The sequence below is a fragment of the Mycothermus thermophilus genome, assembly GCF_041956435.1.
Source record: "Mycothermus thermophilus strain CBS 625.91 unplaced genomic scaffold VTJ04scaffold_6, whole genome shotgun sequence".
Taxonomy (NCBI): domain Eukaryota; kingdom Fungi; phylum Ascomycota; class Sordariomycetes; order Sordariales; family Chaetomiaceae; genus Mycothermus; species Mycothermus thermophilus.
Window position 1 is genome coordinate 2,914,797 of NW_027191432.1, and position 20,743 is coordinate 2,935,539.

Consider the following 20,743-nt stretch of genomic DNA (forward strand, 5'->3'; position numbering starts at 1 on the left):
ATGATGGCACAACGACAGCTGCTTCCTGGCCCAGGCGAGATTCTGATCGGAGGAAGTGCTCAGTGGGAGCTGACGACCGAGAGGGGGTGAGACAAGACGAGAGGCTAGGTAGTAAGCAAATTTAATGGTTAGCGTAATTAAATGATGCGGTCTCAAAGTCCAAGCGTCACAGTGAGATAACGGAAGTATTGTTCCAGTGCCTCAAATTTGAGTCCGTAGCACTGACTACGCCCAGGGATGTGTAACAGAACATGAATCGTCAAACTTACGTCTCTCTCCATATAGTGACAATCTCGCCAATGGCTTATAGGAAGAGTATCCGTCGACCAACTCAACCCTCAAAGACCGTTGTCCATCTCTTGTGTCGAACTCTAACCGCACGCCCTTTGCATGGGATCTGTCCAGACCCAACGGGTTGTCTTCCACAAATGCGAGAATGCCTCGATAGAACCCAGCAGCCCAGACATGCTCCTCGTCGCTCAATTGGGTCGGGACTAGCCAAAGTCATATCTTCGGTTTTGGTACGGTATGTCCCCTGCGAGCTTTCGATCAGGTCGTTTAAATACTCGCTGAGAACGAGGCCCGGCCACATTTGCCCAGGAATGGCAACATATCTCGCATGGAGCGGCTATGGCGGGGTGGTAAGAAGAGTTGGAGGGGTCCTCCATGCCGGCTGCCACTGGGGGAATTGGAAGTGGGAACGTGAAGAACATTTTGGTCTCGTTTGCAACCGAATTAGACTGGACAAATATCAGCGGAGCGCAGGCAAAGGGCCTAGAAGAAGAGTTGACGTGGTGGCGCGGCACAAATCGACTGTGTGCTCCGTAAACGAAGTGACGCCCAACGAAATTCGATGAATATTAATAAGAGGTATTAATCAATAGCACAGGCCTGGATATACATACATAGGTACACACATACAATGCGGGCACTCATACCATCTCAACAAGCACAGCAATGATATCTCACTACCGCCGCTCAGGGCCAGACGTTGCTCCGGTCACGGCATCTCCCCAGGCCCCCGACTGTACATACATCTACGTCATAATCAGGCCCAAGCGAAGCGCAGATTGAAGCAGTTCAATACTGGAACAGTAGCAAAAGCCACACATTGTTTCCCTCTTTGTTTACCTTATTTGCAAAGCTCTTGTCCTCAGATGATATGTCTAACCAAGGTGCCTAGGTACAGAGTCATACCTAGTCTGACGTTCTGCTTCGCGTCGCATTTACCCTCGACTCCGAGGAGCTGGGGCGCGATACTAGGTAAGGTAGCAATGTAGCTACCTCCGCCCCGGCCGTTGACCCTTAGGTCGGTACCGAGCTGTAAGCTTAATGACCTTTGCTACACGCCTCAGGCTGCACAGCCCAGCCCAGCCCAGCCCGAGGAGTCAAACACTCGTGTAAACGGACAACCTCGACAAAATCATGTCTGGGGTGAGCCTCGGGATGCACTGGTGGACTTCCAAAACAAGGAAGCTACGTGCCTAGTACCTATGACTCGTCTCGGCCGTGCGCCTCTCTCTGCCTGCTTGGCACCTACCTTCCTAATACGCTCCTTCTAGACAATGGCCGAGTACCTTACACGAATAAAAGGGGTGAAGTTGAAGCGTTTCTCTGACGACAAAACAACTCGGAAGGCGCCCATGTGAAGTTGGACATCTCGGACAATCAGTCCTGTTTGCTCCCTCGGTCTCGGGCACGCTCTCGAACTCTCCGGCGCGGTCATCACCCACCTCTCTTGGCCATGCAGCATCAGCAGCATCAGCCGCATCAGCGGCTTGCAGCTCTACCCACCGATATATGGCGCCTCGTTGCACGACAGTTGGCCGAGACCGATCATGCACCCTCGGATCTTCTTAGCTTTTCTCGGGTGTGCTGGGCATTTGCGAGACTGGGCTTGCCCGAGCTCTATGCCAGGTCCGACGATTACGCCCAAGGCGGCGGCGTACTGAGCGAAGAGGACGATGCGTCCCATGTTGGACTTCTGTTCTGGCGTACTATCGTTTCGTCCTGCCTCGGAACAACTCTCTTCCCATATTTCCTCTGGATCACCGACCTGGACCTGTTCAACCTCGATGAAACGATCTGCAGCCTTCGGCGTCTGAGGCCCAGAGACTTGATCGCCGTCTTTGGCCCTCAGATCGAGCGAATTGGGATCTACGACGCCTGGGGCAAGAGCCTCAAGCATCGCGATGTTGTCGCAAAGATTGCGGACTTGGTTTGCGAGAGCATTCTGGAAGCTAGCGGCGAGGGGAAGTCAAGCGCCATCACTCATATGACTGCATTTGCCTTGTCTCCCTCCTGTTTGGAGAAGCTGGTGGCAGTCTTGCCCGACCTGACTGATCTGCACTGTTTGGGGCCCCAATTGCTCAATGGGAACACCGGCACCGTAATTCGGTCCAAGTGTCTCAATTTTGAGTCGCTGTAAGTCCCGTATTAGTATTACTCTCCTAATTTGGATGTACGCCTCGGCCCTGCTAAGTCTGGATTACCTGACTTACCAATACAGAGATGTCGTTGACCCTCAGGTTTCGAGTGTCGACAACCACCTGGATGACTTCATCAAAAACTTAGGCCCAGATACTCTCGGTATGCATCTTAACTGACCTGATCTTCCTAGATTCTCGCCCTTCGCGAAGGACCTGACCTCTTGTAGCCCTTACCGCTTATGATTATTAATAAGGTTGAGCAGAAACGTTCCAACTCGAGGACTATCTCACGGGGCCCGAAGTACAAATTCTCAACGCCCTGACACGGCACCTCGGCTCGCTTAAGACACTGAAGCTCAAGCTGAATATGGTCAGCGAGGCGCCCATGTCTTTGGTTGAGATGCTCCCGGGCTTCCCCCGACTCGAGATTGTGTCTCTCGAGGCAGAGAGGCAAATCACCCGCGCCAACCAACTCATAGACTGGGAAGACGAAGCGCCGAGACATGCCCAACGCATCGCCGAGTGGTTGAGCAGCTGTTCGAATCTTAAAGCGCTCACCCTTGTTTCCATTCCTTTCATGCAGCAGATAGTTACCCGGGTCCTCAGCTCGCAAATTCGACTCAACTCTCTCATCCTGTCACTCCTTGTCGGTCACCTCACGGATGAGTTTTACGAGGCGCTGAGCAAGCAGACCGAGCTCTTGGAGCTAAACATCCGTTGGCGGGACAACGACCTCCCGTCTGACCTTCGACAATACCGACAGGAGCGTCTCGTTCAGACTATCATCTCCCTTCCAAAGCTCAAAGTCCTCTCCCTCGAGGAGATTCTCCAGCAGGAAAACCTTGAGCTCATCGTCCAGTCTCTCCCGGATCTGGAACACGTCGAACTGAGGGTTCGCAAACTGGACGATCGCTGCGTTGCCACTCTTGCCCGGCTTCAGTCTCTTAAGTCTGTTAAGCTGTTTGGCGCTTCTTCCACCGCCACGGCGGAGGTGACGCGACAATTCCTGGAAAAACTCGCAGCACGCCACCAAGGGGACTTCTCTGACGAGCCGAGTGTCATGTTTTTGGCTGAAGGCCGGCACAAGGGGTTCAGCAGGAAAGAATACCGGTCCTTGAGGGAGCAGTTTGGCACTGACGTGTTCATGATGGTTCCAAAACCTAACCTGTTTTGAGCGATTTCGTGGGATGTGTATCTGCCGGACTGCTTGAAGGGAGACAGGTGGGCAAAACGTTAGATGAGCCCAGATGCATGGTTAATACTAGGGAGTGGAGATGGAGGCTAGGTGTGGTGATACAGGGCGCTGGCTGAGTTTACTTGCTATGGAGTATATAGACTTGGGCCGATTAGGTTTTGGTTGCGGAGGAATCACTCTCTATACTGCTTGCAGCGGATTAACCACAGCTGAACAAAGCGCATACCATTCCTCTTATAGATACCTAGGTATCTTCATCTTCGTCATCATTAAGCGTAGGAATAGAATGCGTTTTCGCTCTTAGTACGTCGCCGATGGTACATCTAGTTTAACCACAGACATGAAGAACTGATGGAGGGATGTGAACAATCACCGAAGTGACTAGTCCCATGAATAGCTGGAGAGCCTCACGGACGAACATTTAAAATTGCTGATAGAACCACCACACAATCCTATCCAACATGCCATACCATATACAATATCCTGAAGGTATTTCCCATGTTTCTTTGCCTACCTAAGGTACCTAGGTACCTCAAGTATGTACATACCCTACGATGCATTGTCTCGTCGACATCCCTCTCACTGCTTCTGCAGAAGACGTGGGTGGGGTCCATAGAAGTCACGGCTTGGCGCCTGTTTACGCGTCTTCGAAGGATAGTGGGGGTCCCCCAAAAAAAGGCCGTGATTTCAGGGAAAAACTCGTCCGTGAATTCGGACCTCTCTGACCTTTTGTTTGCTTGAGCTCATGTTCTGCCGTCCAGCGCTCTATTATTAACCGCCCACCCACCTTTCACCATGGAGCAATTGCATAATCGGGTGCCGACGCTTCCCATTGAGGTCTGGCGGCTCGTTGCACAGGAGTTGGCCGGGGGTGACTACCCTCTCTCGGATCTTGTTGCGTTTTCCCGGGTGTGTTGGGCATTTGCACGCGTAGGCTTACCTGAGGCCTACGCCGCCTACATGAGGCATACGCTAGACGTTTTCTACGTCGGCGAGCCCGATGAGGATATTTTCCCGGGTTTTAGATTCTGGCGTTCTATCGTTTCGTCATGCCTCGGATCAGCTCTCTTCCCATACTTCCTCTGGATCACCCGTTTGGACTTATGCAACCTTCACCAATCTATCCCCGATCCTCTTCGGCCTGAGCACCTGATCGACCTCTTCGGTAGCCATCCCCTTGAGAGCCTCGGGATCTGGCAAGATGGGAGTAACGGTCTCGACGTTAACGTTGTCGGTACCAAGATTGTGAACTTGATTTGCGAGGCCATATGGAAGGCCCGCGATGAGGGGAGATCAAGCCGGATCGAGGATTTTTGTGTGGTCGCCGATTTCCTGTCTCCCTCTTATCTCGCGAAGTTGGTGGCGGCTTTACCCAACTTGACTGAGATACAATGTCTGGACGCCGCCTTTCTCAATGGGGATATCGGCAGGGTAGTCTGGGCCAGCTGTCCCAGTTTCAAATTACTGTAAGTAATTATTATTAACACTACCGCCGAAGACAAGCCTTATATTTAGATTACCACTGCAGCGTGCTCGATTCTGGGAGAGCAGAAGCTGTGGAAAACCAGGAGGAGGGCTTCTGTGGGTGACATCGCTGCGTTGTGGGCGCTGTGTGTGATGATCACCGCGCTTCGCTCCGCACCTCCCCTGGGCTCTTGCAGGTCGCCTGCGTGGTACGAGTAAAGTCCTGCTAAGTCGAGTTGCTATGACCAGACACGTCTCCGATCCTCACCTCACAAGCAACGACAGCCAACTGCAAGACTTTGTTCAAAACTTGGGACCCGACACTCTCGGTATGTGATGGACTCTGTGGAGTGCGTTATTCATTTATCGCCACTTATTAACATCGAGCAGAAGGTTTTGTTCTCGTTGATACTTTTCCCACCGGGCCAGAATTGGCAATCTTGATCAACATCCTAAGACGACAATCTCGCTCGCTTAAAACGCTGGACTTGAAGCTGCTCCCCGAGAACACCCAGACGGACAGTATTTCTTTGTTGCCTTCGTTTGGCATGCTCCGGTATTTTCGTGATCTCGAGTCCGTGTCTCTAGACCTCGACAGGACATGGATCCATGCCAATGAAGCAACAGACTGGCAAGGCGAGCCACCGGATGTTCAACCCATCGCGAAGTGGCTAAGCAGCTGTTCTCGTCTCAAAAATCTCACTCTTCGCTACTTCCCTTTCTTACAGCCCATCTTCGCACAAGCCTTCGGGTCATCGCCAATCCGCCTCACGTCACTCAAGCTGACCCTTCTCATTCAATTCATTAGCGATGAGATGTGGGAGGCTCTAAGCAAGCAAACCGAACTTGAGAAGCTAGAAATACGTTGGCTCACCTTGGCTGATGTCCCAAATACCGTTCACCAATCCCGCCGGGAAAGACTCGTCCAGTTGGTTACTTCATGTCGGAAGCTCCAAGCATTAACCCTTGACGAGGACCTCCACTACGATGACCTTCAGCTCATCATGTCTCTCCCGGACCTCCAAGACATCAACCTCGTAGTTCACCACTTGGACGATCGTTGCGTTGCTTCCCTTGCTAACCTCATCTCTGGTCGGTCAATAAAGCTATACGGCATCACTTCCACGGCCACCGCGGAAGCAACCCGGCGATTGCTGGAGGTTATTTTTGAACGACACGGTGGGGAATACTATGGCGACCTCTGCATCTGGTTTCGGACTACACACCAGCACCAAGGGTTCACCAAGAGAGAGTTCATTGAGCTGCGGCAGTTGATGAAGGATCAGTTCTACGGCTTGGGGCTGTTCAACTTGACTCCCGAGCCACTCTCCTGAGCAGCTTCATGGCGTCTCAATGGTTGCTTGGGGAGGAATAACCAAGGAAAAGAGAGAACAACCGGCCCAGGGGGTTGCAGACCCGGCTGAACTTTTATTAGAAAAATCAACGATGATCATATCAAGTTCATTCAACTAAGTCCAGGATGTGGAAGACGAAGAAGAGGCCGACGCTCGGGGCGACCGGACGCCAATATCGGTACCTATCTATGAACTCTGGGGTGTTTCAGACACAACTGGCCTGGCGTGTTGTCTATTATTTGACGTGGGACTTTTGCTCAAACGCTGATGGAAAGAATCCATTATTATTTAATATCCATTTATTTGGCCGTCATAGCCATATGCAACGTACAATGCTTTGTGGGTATCATTCCTGTAATTACTTACTTCCAATACCTACACAGAAGCCAGCCGCCTTCATTCATCTCAAGAACTCCTGGCCCATCAGCGAACCAATCCACCAGCACTGTCGGTCGCCTTAAGTACATGTCCCTTCAACTAATCAATCAGGCAACTCATGGTATCAACCGCTCCGAAACAGTATCGACATGTCCTCAAAACCACACATAAAGCAATACTTTTCCAATCCATCACTTCCCACCCTCCTTCGCCCTCAACGGCAACGCTGCCTCCAAAGGCGGCTTCGGGCTTGGGACCTGGAATCCCTCCTCATTCTCCTCCCCCTCCAACACCGGCGAGCAAGCCGACCCAACCAGCGGCTGCTTCTGCTGCTGCTGAATTTGGCCTTGTGCCATGGACGACTGAGGGACCATAAACATAGACTGCGGCAGAGGTTGCTGCGGGAGCGGCGACGCCGCCAGTCCCGACCCGCCTGCACTTCCAGGACGCGGCCCTGTTGAGGAAGCAGCGGCCATCATTGCCAGCTGAAGAGCCGCGGCGGGGGTTGTGCCGTTGCCATTTCCAGCGGCGGCGCTTGCGCCATTCCCGCCCACATCATCAGCCACATCCGAGGAGCTCCACACAGACAAGCCCGAGTTGACGCGCACATGTCCTGCCAGGTGAGAAGGTACGGCGGCGTAGGGTGAAGAGGCTCCAGCGTCAGGGATCGTGGCTCGCTCCGACCTGGGACTGCCCTCTCGCGAGGAAACCAAGCTAGCCTGTGATCCGCCCCAGGCCTTGGAACGCAGCTTCATCAGCGCTGACAGGCTCATATTGTCTGGGTCGTCGGGAAGCAGCGCGAGTTGGGCGAGGCCAGGGGAGGCGAGAGATGCAGAATTACGCTCACTCCCGGCGCCGCCGGCGCTACCGAGGGGCGGAGGCAGAGTGAAGCTCATGATGGAGTTGCGGTTAGAGTACTCGGATCGCTCCGTGATGGGGGTTAGGTTCGGCTCGCGGCAGACGCGGCCGGAGGCGCTGCGCATGAGACCGGCATTGGCAGGGCCGAAATAGCCGCCATTTGCGTATTGGAAAAGGCCTTCGTTGTAATTTCGGGAAGAAGAGGCTGAAGGTTGTGGAGGAGGTGCAGAGTAGAAGCCGAATTCCTGACCGTAGAATCCATCGGCGTCGTTTGCCAGGGCGCTGGCGTTCGCCTCGGCAATAATGGCCTCATCGTCGAAGTCGAAGTCGTCAAAGTCGTTGTTGAATCTATCGTCGTCGTAGTCATCGAGGTAGCTTCGATCCACGGTTTCGCCGGCGGCACCGTCTCCTTGCTCAGACAGAGACTCGGACGACGAGTCCCGACGGAACTTTCCTGAGGCTGCCGCCTTCTGGGCAGCTTCAGCCAGGGCTGCCTGATAAGCGAGCTCCTGGCTTGGGATGCCCATACCGGGCTTGGGCTCTGGCGGCTTTTCGGGGTGCTCGGGGACTTGCGGCCCAATGTTGAACGACGTTTGACCTGTAGACTGTGCGGGCCCAGATTGCCCTGAGGTGCTGGATGTCAAGTCCGAATCCCGGTTGGACTTCTGCTGAGCTGCCTGTTTCAACAGCCTCTCCTTGGCCATGGCAAAGGCCCCTGGAATGGGCCTGCCAAACTGATCGGTATCATCAAGATCAAAGAGGGACTCGTCGAAGGGAGGATCGTTGCTCTGAAAGTCAAGCTCGTCTGCCAACCCATCGTCAAAGTAGATGTCGTCATTGTCAAAGGCCTGTGTGCTCTTGGCCTGGCCAGTAGTTGTGGCTGTGGCGGGTGGAGGACCAGAGGAAGGCGGGATATTTTGCTGCTGGGCATCAGCCACGCCAGAGTCGTTGGTTGGGGCGGCTGGCTGTTGTGCTGTTGAGCCAGGGGGCATAGGCGATACCGGGGCCGACGGATCAGGAGTGGCATCCTTGGTCACGGCGAAGCCAATGACTTGGCCGTTGGCATCCCGCGGGGTTGCCATTGCAACAGCCGGGGGCAATGGGCTGTTGAGGTTAGACACAGGATTGGACCGTTGGAAAACAAAGCCCGCAAAGTTCTCCTGATCATTATCCGGATCAAATTGGTCTTCGAAGTCATCATCATAATCGGCATTGATTCCAGGAATCTTCTCCTCAAGCCCATCGTCGTCCATCATTGCGTCGTAGTCAAAGTCCTCATCCTCGAGCTCAGCAAAGCGAGGGTCCTGGTCGACGGGCGGCGGCGGAGGCTCTTTTTTCTCTTGCTGTCGCTGGCGGTGCCGTTCTTCAAGGAGCTTCTCTTGCTTCGCGGCGCCAATCATATCGAAGCTGAAGCGGGACGAGGTGCTCTTCATGTGCTTGGGAAGGGCGGAAGCGACCGAGTCTTGTCTCGAAACACGCGAGAGCTGGCGGGAGGCAGTAGACCTCATCGACGACGTCTGCGGCAAGGGGCCAACAAGGGTGTCGCTCGAGGCTGCCGATGAGGACGCGTGAAGACTGTCAACCGGACCATCGGGCTGGATACTGGAAGGGCGCTTCGGCTCGCTGGTCTGAGTGTTTTCGTTTACCTGGGGATCAGGGGTGGCAGCAGCTGCTTCAGGAAGCCCGGCAGGACTGATGCTGGGAATGTCATTGGGTCTAGGCTGACTTGGTTCTCCTGTATTGGCAGGAGCTTGAGGTTTTGATACATTCTCGACAATCTTGGCCGGTGAGTCAATGACGGCGACTGGAACTGGCTGCTTCTTGGGCCGTGGAGCACTGAAATCGTGGACGCGGGTCCCTCTGATACTCGGGTCATACGCAGGCGTCGGCTGAACTTCGAGCGAGGCATGAGCCGCCTTTCTCCTTGATAGCAAGGAGGACACGGGGTTCTTGAGAAATGGCAGCCCCTTTTTGCGTTCAGGAGGGGGAGCACCCTCTGCACCCAACCGAGATGTTGACGACTTCTTCGAACTTCCTCCCCCTTGCAATTCCACCGGAGTTGAAAACCACGAAGACTTGGGTTTATGCAAGCTTGTATTAATGGGCGGCGGCGGGGGCTTGGATCTCAGGAGGCGGCTTTCAGGCACCGCCGAGTCCCGAGACGCCGGGTCTTGTGAGGCCCTCCGAAGGTTCTGCAGGGCTGCGCCGCCAATGAATCCGGCACCGTCAGGGTCGGAACGCGCAGCAGGTGGGTGCGACTCATGTTGGGGAGTGGGAGCAGGAGCAGAGACAGCAGGCGCAGAGGCAACAGACGCAACGGGCGCCAACGGGGGAGCAGAGACAGGTGGTGGAGGCGGCGGTGGTGACGTTGGGGCAGGAGGAGGCGCGAGGGTGGGATCATCGAGGGGACTGAAAAGGTGTTCAGTGTCTGGGGAAGCAACGCGAGCGATTGGAGGCAGTGTCGGCGGCTGCGAAGGAATTGGAATGGTCAAACGCGGAGGACTGGCGGGGCGTGGTGAAGGCCCGCGGGCCGGAGGGTGGTCACTGGTGTCCCATTGCGACGGCTGCTCCGTCGACGGGGAAGCCGAGGCCGAGTTGGAGGAGTGACCACGTCGGTGAAAGCGGAGATGAGAGAGCATGGCTGGTCAAAGAAGGTGGGAGGCAGGTAGGGACACCCGGCCACAGCGCCGAGCCTGGTAATGGAGGTTGTGTCCTCGAGGCAATCGCGGCGGCGGAGGGGAACCAAGACCCGGGACAAGATAGTTGGAGCGAGAGACTGGCGATGACAGACGAAACGAGGGATTTGTCACCGGAACCGTGGATGTGCGAGCTGGCTGAGCGAGAGGATAGGTGAAGCTACATGGTGTTGTGTTTGGCGGAACATCAACACGGACAGTGACTGCAATCCAAACCACCATGTGAAGCGCCAAAGAATTGTGGCGACAAGAGTCGAAGTGGGCAGCCGCAGAACAAGAACGAAGTCGAGGACCCACGCGTCGCTACTCGTCATCCAAGCTTCGGGAACCCTGCATCGTGGATTGCTTGGCGTGCGCGGGGTGGAACCGGCAAGGCTGGGTCATGCAACCCTAACCCCGATTCATCATCCAACACACCACACCACGCGACGCAAGGTACATACGGACTAAATGACATGGCGTAGGCGTAGGTTTGCCATTGGCGGTTTGCCTCATTTATTGACGTTGGAAAACTGGATGTGTATCCTCGACACGCGCCTTCTGCTATCTTTACAGACAGGGGCTCCAGGCCTTTCTTTGTCTCTCTGACCATGTGTCTGTCCCAATGAGGCAAAGCCATGGATGTTGGATCGACCCCCTCTCCGTGGAAGAACAACACAGGCATTGAGGGGAGCAGACTGTCTCCTTCCTCCCTCCTGCCCTCCTGAAGGCACTTCCAGTGTTGTCTGGCGCAAATCTGGGCAAAGAAAGGAAATAACAATAAGAAACAGAAGTCTCTAAGATGGAATCGTCGGTTCTTTGCCAAATTGGCAGGCAGGAAAACCTATAAACCACTCCCTTCGCCAAGCCAGATCGTGTCTGTCCTTCAATCTACCATTTCTGTCGGATTTCTGGCATCCTCAAACAATTGGGATTCAACAACACCAAGTTCAGTGTCACTTTTGCGAAGGAATGATTCCGTCAAGTGCAGCGTATCCTTCGGCCATCAGCCTCCGCATGGCCATGGAAGTGGGATGTTTGTACATACTGCTGGAGATAATACCGGCAGCCGAGCTGCATATATTCCGAAAAGCCACATGGCTTTATGGCTGCGATCGCCACCCCGGATTTCGGCTTTTATCCGCTACGGCTCCCATCGCTGGACGCCCAGCCCTTGGCAAAGTATTGTGCCGTGTTATCCAAGACCCAGTACCGTGCTTCAACCGCCAACGAGGCCCCGGATCCGCGCGGATAATCTCAACTGGCATTGGAACTCGTCAAACTCAAACTCCGTGCCGTGCTCGGCGGCGCATCACCGCATCGGCCTAGCTCCGATCCGTCTTTGGACATGTGTAGCACATCGGACACCATGGAGGTATTTAGGCCTGACTCCGGGCAAGGTGAGGGTGGCTTGTAGCATGTTGTCGAACCAAAACTTTACTTGACTCTGGACCGGCCGTCACCGAATCACCCAAGATGGTCTCTTTTCTCTGGACGACTGTGATAGCGGCCGGGGTCGTGACCCCAGCAATCGCAGGCGACATCCCGCAAGACATCGCCCAAGAACGCCTCGTCTACGTGGATTGCCTTCCTGGTCCTTTGATCGATGACACGTTTCTACCGTCATGTTTGACCACGACTGCTAAGGGCAACAGCACCACATCATCCGGCTCCGGACACGAACCTTGGACATACCCACCATACTGCGCCGGCGAGGCCGGCTACTGCGCCTACACCAACGCCAACATATACGGTACGGGACGTGGGGTCAGCGTCATCGATGGCGGCAGTAAAGACGGCAAGCCTCCAGCCGTCTCGGCCGCAGAACGGATTGCAAACGCCGCCGTGCAATTATCCCCCAAAGAACTAGACCCCGATCCGCCTTTCGAGGTCCGCGACATCCCCGGGAAGGGGAAAGGTCTTGTAGCCACACGCAAGATCCCGCGCGGAAAGGTCTTCATGATCGACCGGGCAGCCGTCATCGCCGACGCCGACATGCCGGCGAAAATGCTGCGTAGCGATGGCCATGATATGTTGTGGAAGGCCTTCGAGCAGCACCCCCTGGCCGTTGAGCTGCTTGATCTGGCCCGCAGCAGTTTAGACCAAGATGACGTCCCGGCACCGGAGGATATTATGAAGACAAACTCGTTCAATGTGGAAATTGGGGGAAAGTCGTACATTGCCCTGTTTCCCAGGATCGCGGTGAGTGCCCTTGTCTTTGCGGTTTGGAAGAACACGGCTCTAATATGAGAGAACAGAGGATGAACCACGCTTGCCGGCCAAGGTGAGTTCCCGATAGGAAACGCATGTGGAGAATGAATATAACTGACACAAACCCAGCGCCATCACCCGCTTCAATGAGACGGACTTTTCCAACACCGTCTTTGCTTTCCACGACATCATGCCTGGCGACGAGATTGCCATCAGTTGTGAGTGCTCTTGACCATACTCTTTTTGGTCCTTTCAACGCTCTATAATTAAAGTAACCAAGTCCAACTGACACCTCATCCTCAGATTCCTCTTTCGGCCTAACCTCCGCCGGCCGTCAACACACCCTCCTCTCCAAATGGGGCTTCAACTGCACCTGCTCCCTCTGCTCCTCTCCTCCAGAGGAACTTGCCGCCTCAGATGCCCGACGAGCCAAGATCCACAACCTAGGTGAGGAAGTCATTAGTCTACTTCAAAAGGGCGGAGGAGACCCTGAGACCATTCGCCGCGCCGCCACGTTGTACGAAGAGGCTGTTCATGCGGTGGAAGAGGAGGGGCTGGTGCCGCACATGGGGAACCATTATGATGTGCTGGCCAAATTGGTGGCAGCTACGGGGAATGTAGAGAGGGCGAGGGAGTTGGCGAGGAAGGCTAAGGAGGAGAGGGAAGGGTTTGAGGGAAACTTTTGAATGGGTTGGGAAGGAATATGACGCGGTCTCCGGCCGAGGAGCAGATCAATCTAGGTGGTATGAACGGCAATTGGATTATGGTTAAAGGGAGAATGAAAGTCTTGGGAATGGAGATAGCAAGGTCAGGTAATAGACTTGTTTGACTTTCTCAGAGCTCATTGATTTCCTCTTCTGAAACATGCCTGTCTAGAAATCCCTCGCAACCAACAAAGTTGTATACTACCCACCTCATCATCTAGGGACATCGGACCTAGTCTTGCCGCGTTAACTATGATGGAGTGCCATAGAAAACGGGATGGGCGCTGCGTATGACCTAACAAACCGTCTAACAGCGTAGCCAGAGCATGTTCAGGCGGTATGGATCAGCCTGTCCAAGGGGTAAAGAGGGATATATAACTGCCTCATGATGCTGTCTGTACATGAGGTTCTGATATCAGGTCTCTTGGTTCCTTGCGTCTTAGTAAAGTGTGGGGCCGATGCAAGAAGAACGGAGAAGGTTGGACGAAGAGGGGTCCGGAAACTGGGTGCCCCCAACAGTCTACCTGGATACCTTTTGGGCACCAAGGCAATGACAGTCTAAGAATCTACAAGTATACACCTCTTATGACATAACAGGAAAAAGCCGAGGCCATCCACGTCGTCCAAATTACCAAGAAGCCTCCGGACATCATGGCATCTCTTCACTCACCCAACACTCATGATGAGAGCCCCACCTTCAACATCCTCATTACCGGCGCAGCAGGCTTCATAGGCCCTCTCCTTGCCGCACAGCTGTTATCAGATCCAAATAACCGAGTCCTTCTCACAGATGTGGCTGAGCCAACAGTCCCAACAGGCGTCGCAAATCCACAGCATGCAGGCGTCCTTGCCGGCGACCTAACCTCCCCAGCCTTCGTGGCCGACTTGCTCGCTCACCCCATCGCCTGCCCCCAATTACATGCCGTGTTCATTCTCCACGGGATCATGTCCGCCTCCGCCGAGGCGAACCCCGAGCTCTCGGAGCGTGTCAACGTCGACTCGGTCCGGCTTCTCTGCCAAGCTCTCAGTCAAACTTCCACCCACAGCGCCAGCGACAGCAGCCAACCCATCCGCATCATCTACTCCAGCTCTCTAGCTGTATTCGGCCCTCCCTTCCCATCTTCCCCCTCACGGAAGGTCCCCCAAAACTGGCGGCCCACGCCGCAAAGCACCTACGGCACGCACAAGCTCCTGACCGAGATCTACCTCAACGAGCAGCACCAGCGCGGCCGGCTGGATGTCTTCGTCGCCCGCTTGCCGACGGTAGTAGTTCGCGGCGGCCCACCGACGGGCGCCGCATCCAGTTTTCTCAGTGGCATCATCCGCGAGCCAATGCGCGGCCAGGAGTGCGTTGTTCCCTTACGGGATCGGGGATTCCGCGCCTTCGTCGCGTCGCCACGGACCGTGGTTGAGAATTTGACCCGGCTGATGCGGATGGAGAGCGGCGTGCTGCCGGCGCATGTGAGGCAGGTGTTGCTTCCGGGGATATCGGTTAGCTTGCAGGAGATGATGGATGCGTTGGCCAAGTATGGAGGGGAGGATAGGCTGAGGTGGATTAGGGAGGAAGAGAACGAGGGGCTTGGGAGGATTTTGAGGAGCTGGCCGGAGGATTTTGAGATTGAGGAGTCGTTGGGGTTGGGGCTGGTGGTAGATGAGAGTGCGGATGCGATGGTGAGGGAGTATATTGAGAGATTAGGAAGACCGGAGAAATGGAAGTGAAACAACAGAGTTTCCCGATTGCTGAGGGTTTCACTACCGGTGTTGTGTCATGTATACAACTTGATACAGCTTGAAGGGGTGCTTGCGTAGTCGTGAGAAGATAATCTCGAGAGAATCTCTTGACAGAAGTATTGTGAGATTGCCGTCAACACCTCATATCGCACATTCAGCCATCGATATCTCGAGGGATAATAGCAGTTTTCGCTGCAGAGTCTTCCGAATGAACCATTTTGATCCCTTGTGGTGGGAACCAACGTCATCTGTGGAGAGCTCGAATATCTTGTTAATATATCCCCAGATTTTCCCGCCGCGTGGACGCGTGGCCCTGTAAATCCGGGGCAGCCCGCTATGCCTTTGTCAACCATCGGATCCTACCCAGCTATCCGGAGGTTCAACTCGGCACCGGCTACGGCAGATAACCCCTGAAGCTCGGGGCTCGGATAATACCAAGAACGCCGCTTGAGCCTCACAACCCGCTCACCCGGGGAAATTCAAGCAGTTAATGTGAATCAACAAGCTCAATAATGGCCGCAAAATGCTTTCATTCTCGGGAGAGAATCCGGAATTGTGGCATGGGGGCGTGTCCATCCACTACCGAGGGACTTAAAACCGGCACCTCTGCCGCCTTGGCTGTCGTCGCTATGGTCTTGACCTCATCTTCATCCCTTCTGACGCCAGACCCAACACGGCGGACAACCCGTCCTTGCATCCTGCCGTCCACCGTCCGCTACCAACCCAAGCGTCGCATCCGACGACCACCTCAGCCATGGCATTGCCAAAAACCCATTCTCCGCAGGCCGCCAAGGCCCCTCCACAACCTCATCTCCCCAAACGCCTCCTCGACGCTGTCACTCGCCTCAACCCCCTCCAACACCTCCACCTCAGCCTGCACAGCCCCATCTGGACCCTCCTCGAACGCCTCTATGCCATCCCCAACCCCCCACCACCGCGCGTCCGCACCCAGCCGATGCAGGTCCTCTGCGTCGGCCTCCCGCGCACAGGCACCGAGTCCCTGCAACAAGCTCTCATTAAGCTGGGATACAACCACACCTACCATGGATGGGACGTCGTGTATGACCCAGACGGGTGCTACTCGCCGGGTTGGGTGGCGCTGGCGAGGAAGAAATGGTACAGCGCACCAAAGGCCGGACACAGTGGCAGGCCGATGATTACGCGGGAGGAATTCGACGAGCTTCTGGGCCATTCGGTGGCCGTGACGGACGCCGCGGCGAGCGTGTTCGCGGCGGACCTGATCCGGGCATATCCCGAGGCGAAGGTGGTGTTGAACATGCGACGGGACACGGAGGCGTGGGAGAAGAGCTTGAAGAACACGCTCGTACACGCCAACGAGAGCTGGGCATGGTGGATTGCCAGCTGGCTTGATCGGGAGTGTTTCTGGGCGTGGCATGTGTATGAGCGGTTCTTGTGGCCGCTGCTGTTCCGCGCGCCCGATGGGGATATGGCGAGGGCGATAGCGGCGAATGCGCGGTGGGTGAAGGAGGGTGAGTTGATGAACTCTTCCCCCGTGGATGTGAAGGTTGGCTCTGGCGGCTGACACACTTGCTTTACAGAACACGCCAATATGATCCGCGGACTCGTGCCTAAGGACAGGCTGCTTGAATGGTACATCGAGGACGGATGGGAACCGCTGTGCAAGTTCCTGGGCAAGCCGGTACCGAACGAGCCGTTTCCGCATGCGAACGCGCTGACGGGAGGGTGGAAAGAGCGTGAGGAGCAAGCCAACAAACAATGGATCGAGGGAGCGTTCCTGAGACTGATCATGATCTGTTTGGGGTTGCTTGTTGGCATCGTGGTGGCGAGGAGGTGGCTGTTCTGAGAGTAGAAGTGGCGTCGAAGTCTGTAAATTGTCGAGTCAAGGATTATTTCTTGAACAGATCCCTCCAAAACTCTTTGAATCCGTATTCCTTCTCCTTGCTCTCAACCACACTGACTCTGGACTCGACAGGGGCGTTCCCAAAGAGCCCGAGTCCTGTGGTCTGCGTCTTGTGCCCACCAAGCCAGCCATCACCCCTCGTAGTGGGCTTGGTGGCATACCGACGAATCTCACCGACGAGCTGGGGGGCGACATCTGCAAAGCAGTTCTGAAGTTCCCGCTCCAGAGAGAAGTAAGGTTTCTTAGCCAGCTCAGGGGCCATGAGGTTGTAGGATCGCGTGAGGGCGTTGAGATTGTCGATGGCGAGTTTCATGTAGGACATTTCAGCAGCCTCCCATGTCGGGTCACGGAAGGGCCTGGTGATGGTTGGGTCTGGGGTCACAGAAGAATCCGTTGTCTGTGGTGTTTCGGTGGACGACGGTGCCTTCATCACCTGTGCCATGACGGCATCATCGGTAGCATTGGTAGGTACGACTATTTGGTCCGTATTACGACGACGCGGGTTGTGCACCTGCTCAGCGCGGGCATAGGCGGCAGCGCGAGCGAGTTTCTGTTCGAGAGTGCCTCCCGCGGCCGATATCATGCGAGCAGCATGGCGCTTCCAGTCTTCGCGCAGGCGGCGCCGGAAGTTATCGGCCTCCCTGGCTATCTCTTGCTGCTTTTCAATCCACGGAGGCACCAGATCTTGCCGCTTGATCATTTTGTTCATGATGTATTCCGTCTGGCACGGTCAGCCGTTGTTTGAGACATCGATCAATACAGGACAACCTACGGTGTCAATGAAGGGGTTATCTGCACGAGTATCTCGTTCAACCCCTGGGCCCCGCGGGATGTTCTTGAACTGACCCCTTGCGATGGCCTCCTCGATGCGCTCGTTGGCTAGGGCTGCGAGACCCGAGATGGAGTTCGGAAGAGAACGGGCACCAGGTGAAAACCTTTCGCGGAATTCCCTCTTCATTGCCTCTCTCTCCTCGTCTGTAAGGCCCTTGTCTTTCAACCCCAGGCCTGCGTACGCAGCGGCCCTGTCCCGCGCGCCAGCCGCTCTTTGGCTGGGACTCAACGAGGGTTCCCTGCGGAGACACAAGTCAACGACAGGTGGTGGAGGTTTGGAAGAGCCGCGTAGGTCCGGTGGTAGTTGCTTTTTGGCATCATCGAGCATGCGGAGGACGGTGTCCTGAGTTGATTCCTCACCGGTCCACGGAGCGGCGGTGGCCATGGCGCGTGTTCCCGCACCGGCCGATTCAGGGATGCGCGAGGTGATGCCAGCCTCGGCCAGAGCAGCTGAGTGCTCATGGTTGAACTTGGCGTCGGCCACCTTTTCCAGCAACCGCGCTTTGAGCTCCTCGCTGAACCCTGCAGCCTCAATGGCCTGGCGTCCGGCGCGGCCTCCAGTCAGCAGCGCTTCCTCAGTCGCCTCGAGGAGACGACGCTCCATGGCCCCGAGCTCGCGCTCTTGTGGCTTGCTTGGGGCATCTTTGGCCGAATCTTGGGACGGCTGAGACTTGTTGGAGTTGTCCGAGGGGTCCGATGGCTTAGATGGTGTCGTTGCTCGTGACAGGGACTGCGAAAAGTGGCGGCGGGTTCTTGTAAGGCAGAACGTGCTGCTCCGCATGACACGGGCGCGAACACATCCTGCACAGGTTAGCGGCCTTGAAACCATGGGCCTGGGCGGGAACTTGTTGAATTCTTCGGTGAAGGCGAAAAGTAGTGAATTTCCGCCCTTGTCATTGAAGGTTGTCGGAAGATAACGGGCCTCTAACACTGTAATCAATACAGTACAAAGACTGTGCGGGGGTTGCCTCCAGCGGGTCTCCCAGCATGCTGTTCAGCCCTTGCCCAACGCCCGTCCCGCATACGAGCTCCTGAACTACGACGACTTCACTTCCAACACCACCAGATCACGAGACGAGAAATGGCCCTCGGATATCAAAGACACTAGTGAGTTGCAGGCTATTTCCGAGTCTTTTTTTATAATAAGCCCTACTGGATTTTTTCCCTCCCTATCTTCTTAGTCTCCTGGTCGACGGTCATCATCATGATATCTTTTCAGCTCATCAACATCAGCTCGCGTTTTTTTCTCCGGGACAGTCCATCTTCATGATGGGCAAAACTTTGGCCGGGCATCCATTGCTTCCAAACATGTAACCAGAACCCTCGCTTCTGCTTGAACATAAAAACTGCCTGGTCAGCCTTGACCCAGGACTCAATACACACTCCCCGACGCGCACAACGGCGCCTCTCCCACCCTCCGCCCTAATCGACCCATACCTTCTGCATTCGCCTCGCGCATCCCACCCACATGACCCGGTGAGAGCGCCAGCGCCGGAATATCCAGGTACTCCCCATCGCCATCCACCTGGACCCGGAACCGCCCAACCTCTCTGAACCCGAGCTTGCGATACAACCCCAAGCCCATGGGGCTCGCAAATGCCGTGGTATGCAGCCCAAGCTCTCTCGCGCGCTCCATCCCCCAGCGCACCAGCGCCGTGCCTGCCCCCCGCCGCCGCCATGAGGGATGACAGACGAGCACACGCAGGAACACGTGCCCGCCCAGCGAGCGGTATCGCCTGTCGAACAGGGCGGCGCGCTGCTCCTCCAGCGTCCGGCGGAAGGCTTCTTGGCGTCTGGCGTGGCCAATGGTGGTGGGCGCCGATGGACGGCTGGAGGAGGTCGGTGATGGCGGTTCCGCGGGCAGCCCCGAGCCGAGATCGTCTTCGCATGCCATGCCGCCGTTGTCGTTCAAGCCAGTTGCGCTGACGCTGGACCTTCGTCGCGACTGGCCAAAGGGCATGTCCCAGACGGCGAAGGCAACGATGCATGTTGCTCGGCGGCCGCTGCTGGTGGTAGTGGTGGAAGAGGAGTATTCCATTTCGCAGACGACGACAGTGTTTGTTCTGAGGTACTCGGCGCATTTTCTCCGGCAGAGGTCGGCGAATTCGTTTGGGTATAAGTCTCTGTCGGGGAAACGATAGGGGTAGATCGGGTCGTCGGGCGAGGCGTCGATGAGGACGGCTGCCATGGCGTCGAGGTCGGCCGTTGTGGCGAGTCGGAGATGCATGTTGAACTGCGTACTAACAAAGCAATAGGAAGTAGGTAAGCAAAAAGGAGATGTTTTGGCCCAAGCAGCTATGATGAGTTTCCGAGCCGTTGGGACTGAAATAGCTTGCTCTTGAGACTATGTCGGTACTCCAAGCTCTCCCCTGACCTAGATCGGCATGGACCATGATGAGAGGGATTGTTGGTTTTTGTTCCATGTTTTCGATCTGAAATCCTTGCAATGGGCTTGGCATCCAATGTCTCCTTGATTCAAGTCTATGGTAAAATGACGTCAAGTATCTCCGACCTAAAGAACCCTACTCGACTCGCCCTAGCTTGACTCGGGACAAATACATTGCCGACTCATAGCTATGTTGAAACGCCACGATGATTGGCCGTCCAGTGAGTGTCAGCTCCTTGGGGTTGCTGGCCTTTGTCGCCTCGTAAGACTCTATTCTATGTTTCCCCCCCTCTCAGGACACTGGCGGATATGAGTCGTGCATTGCGTCAGGCTGTCAGCCGGGTGGGACGAATATTCCTCTTGAACTCGCCTAAACTCGAAAAGCAGAATACAAGTCTTGACTGAGACATCCCTCTTTACCGTCGACTGGAAGGTTTGCTCCTCGTTCTTGGCGTTCTTTTGTCTGAGTTCTGGACACGAGGTAGCTTGAGTCAATTCGGAGCCACCTTGTTGTTGAAGGCTTAGTCTACCACTTGTAACACTCCAACTCTCTAACCCCCTAGTGCCTACCGCGTTTCACTTCTCTCTCCTTGGAGTCTCAACAATACTATTATTGGAGGCTTAGAGGAGGAATGGACTGCCAT

General features: G+C 55.4%; 7 protein-coding genes across 7 annotated transcripts; 5 read left to right on the forward strand and 2 right to left on the reverse strand.

Moving 5' to 3' along the window:
- Positions 1–1,744: 1,744 nt before the first annotated feature.
- VTJ04DRAFT_9474 (uncharacterized protein) lies at positions 1,745–3,603 on the forward strand (the record flags this gene model as incomplete). The annotated part of the gene is made up of 3 exons (XM_069368025.1): positions 1,745–2,424; positions 2,510–2,589; positions 2,693–3,603. 3 exons carry the CDS (start codon positions 1,745–1,747, stop codon positions 3,601–3,603), a joined length of 1,671 nt encoding a protein of 556 aa, XP_069216295.1.
- Positions 3,604–4,419: 816 nt separating this feature from the next.
- On the forward strand, positions 4,420–6,422 carry VTJ04DRAFT_9475 (uncharacterized protein; the record flags this gene model as incomplete). The annotated part of the gene is made up of 3 exons (XM_069368026.1): positions 4,420–5,090; positions 5,338–5,417; positions 5,479–6,422. 3 exons carry the CDS (start codon positions 4,420–4,422, stop codon positions 6,420–6,422), a joined length of 1,695 nt encoding a protein of 564 aa, XP_069216296.1.
- A 590-nt stretch (positions 6,423–7,012) lies between these two features.
- On the reverse strand, positions 7,013–10,318 carry VTJ04DRAFT_9476 (uncharacterized protein; the record flags this gene model as incomplete). Its single annotated transcript, XM_069368027.1, has 1 exon — positions 7,013–10,318. The coding sequence occupies one exon, from the start codon at positions 10,316–10,318 to the stop codon at positions 7,013–7,015; it is 3,306 nt and encodes a 1,101-aa protein (XP_069216297.1).
- A 1,512-nt stretch (positions 10,319–11,830) lies between these two features.
- Positions 11,831–13,251, forward strand: VTJ04DRAFT_9477 (uncharacterized protein; the record flags this gene model as incomplete). The annotated part of the gene is made up of 4 exons (XM_069368028.1): positions 11,831–12,556; positions 12,613–12,638; positions 12,695–12,783; positions 12,869–13,251. The coding sequence occupies 4 exons, from the start codon at positions 11,831–11,833 to the stop codon at positions 13,249–13,251; spliced, it is 1,224 nt and encodes a 407-aa protein (XP_069216298.1).
- Positions 13,252–13,920: 669 nt separating this feature from the next.
- VTJ04DRAFT_9478 (uncharacterized protein) lies at positions 13,921–14,988 on the forward strand (the record flags this gene model as incomplete). The annotated part of the gene is made up of 1 exon (XM_069368029.1): positions 13,921–14,988. One exon carries the CDS (start codon positions 13,921–13,923, stop codon positions 14,986–14,988), a length of 1,068 nt encoding a protein of 355 aa, XP_069216299.1.
- Positions 14,989–15,754: 766 nt separating this feature from the next.
- VTJ04DRAFT_9479 (uncharacterized protein) lies at positions 15,755–16,825 on the forward strand (the record flags this gene model as incomplete). Its single annotated transcript, XM_069368030.1, has 2 exons — positions 15,755–16,490; positions 16,560–16,825. The coding sequence occupies 2 exons, from the start codon at positions 15,755–15,757 to the stop codon at positions 16,823–16,825; spliced, it is 1,002 nt and encodes a 333-aa protein (XP_069216300.1).
- Positions 16,826–16,868: 43 nt separating this feature from the next.
- Positions 16,869–19,940, reverse strand: VTJ04DRAFT_9480 (uncharacterized protein; the record flags this gene model as incomplete). Its single annotated transcript, XM_069368032.1, has 3 exons — positions 16,869–17,603; positions 17,655–18,514; positions 19,151–19,940. 3 exons carry the CDS (start codon positions 19,938–19,940, stop codon positions 16,869–16,871), a joined length of 2,385 nt encoding a protein of 794 aa, XP_069216301.1.
- Between the last annotated feature and the right edge of the window lie 803 nt (positions 19,941–20,743).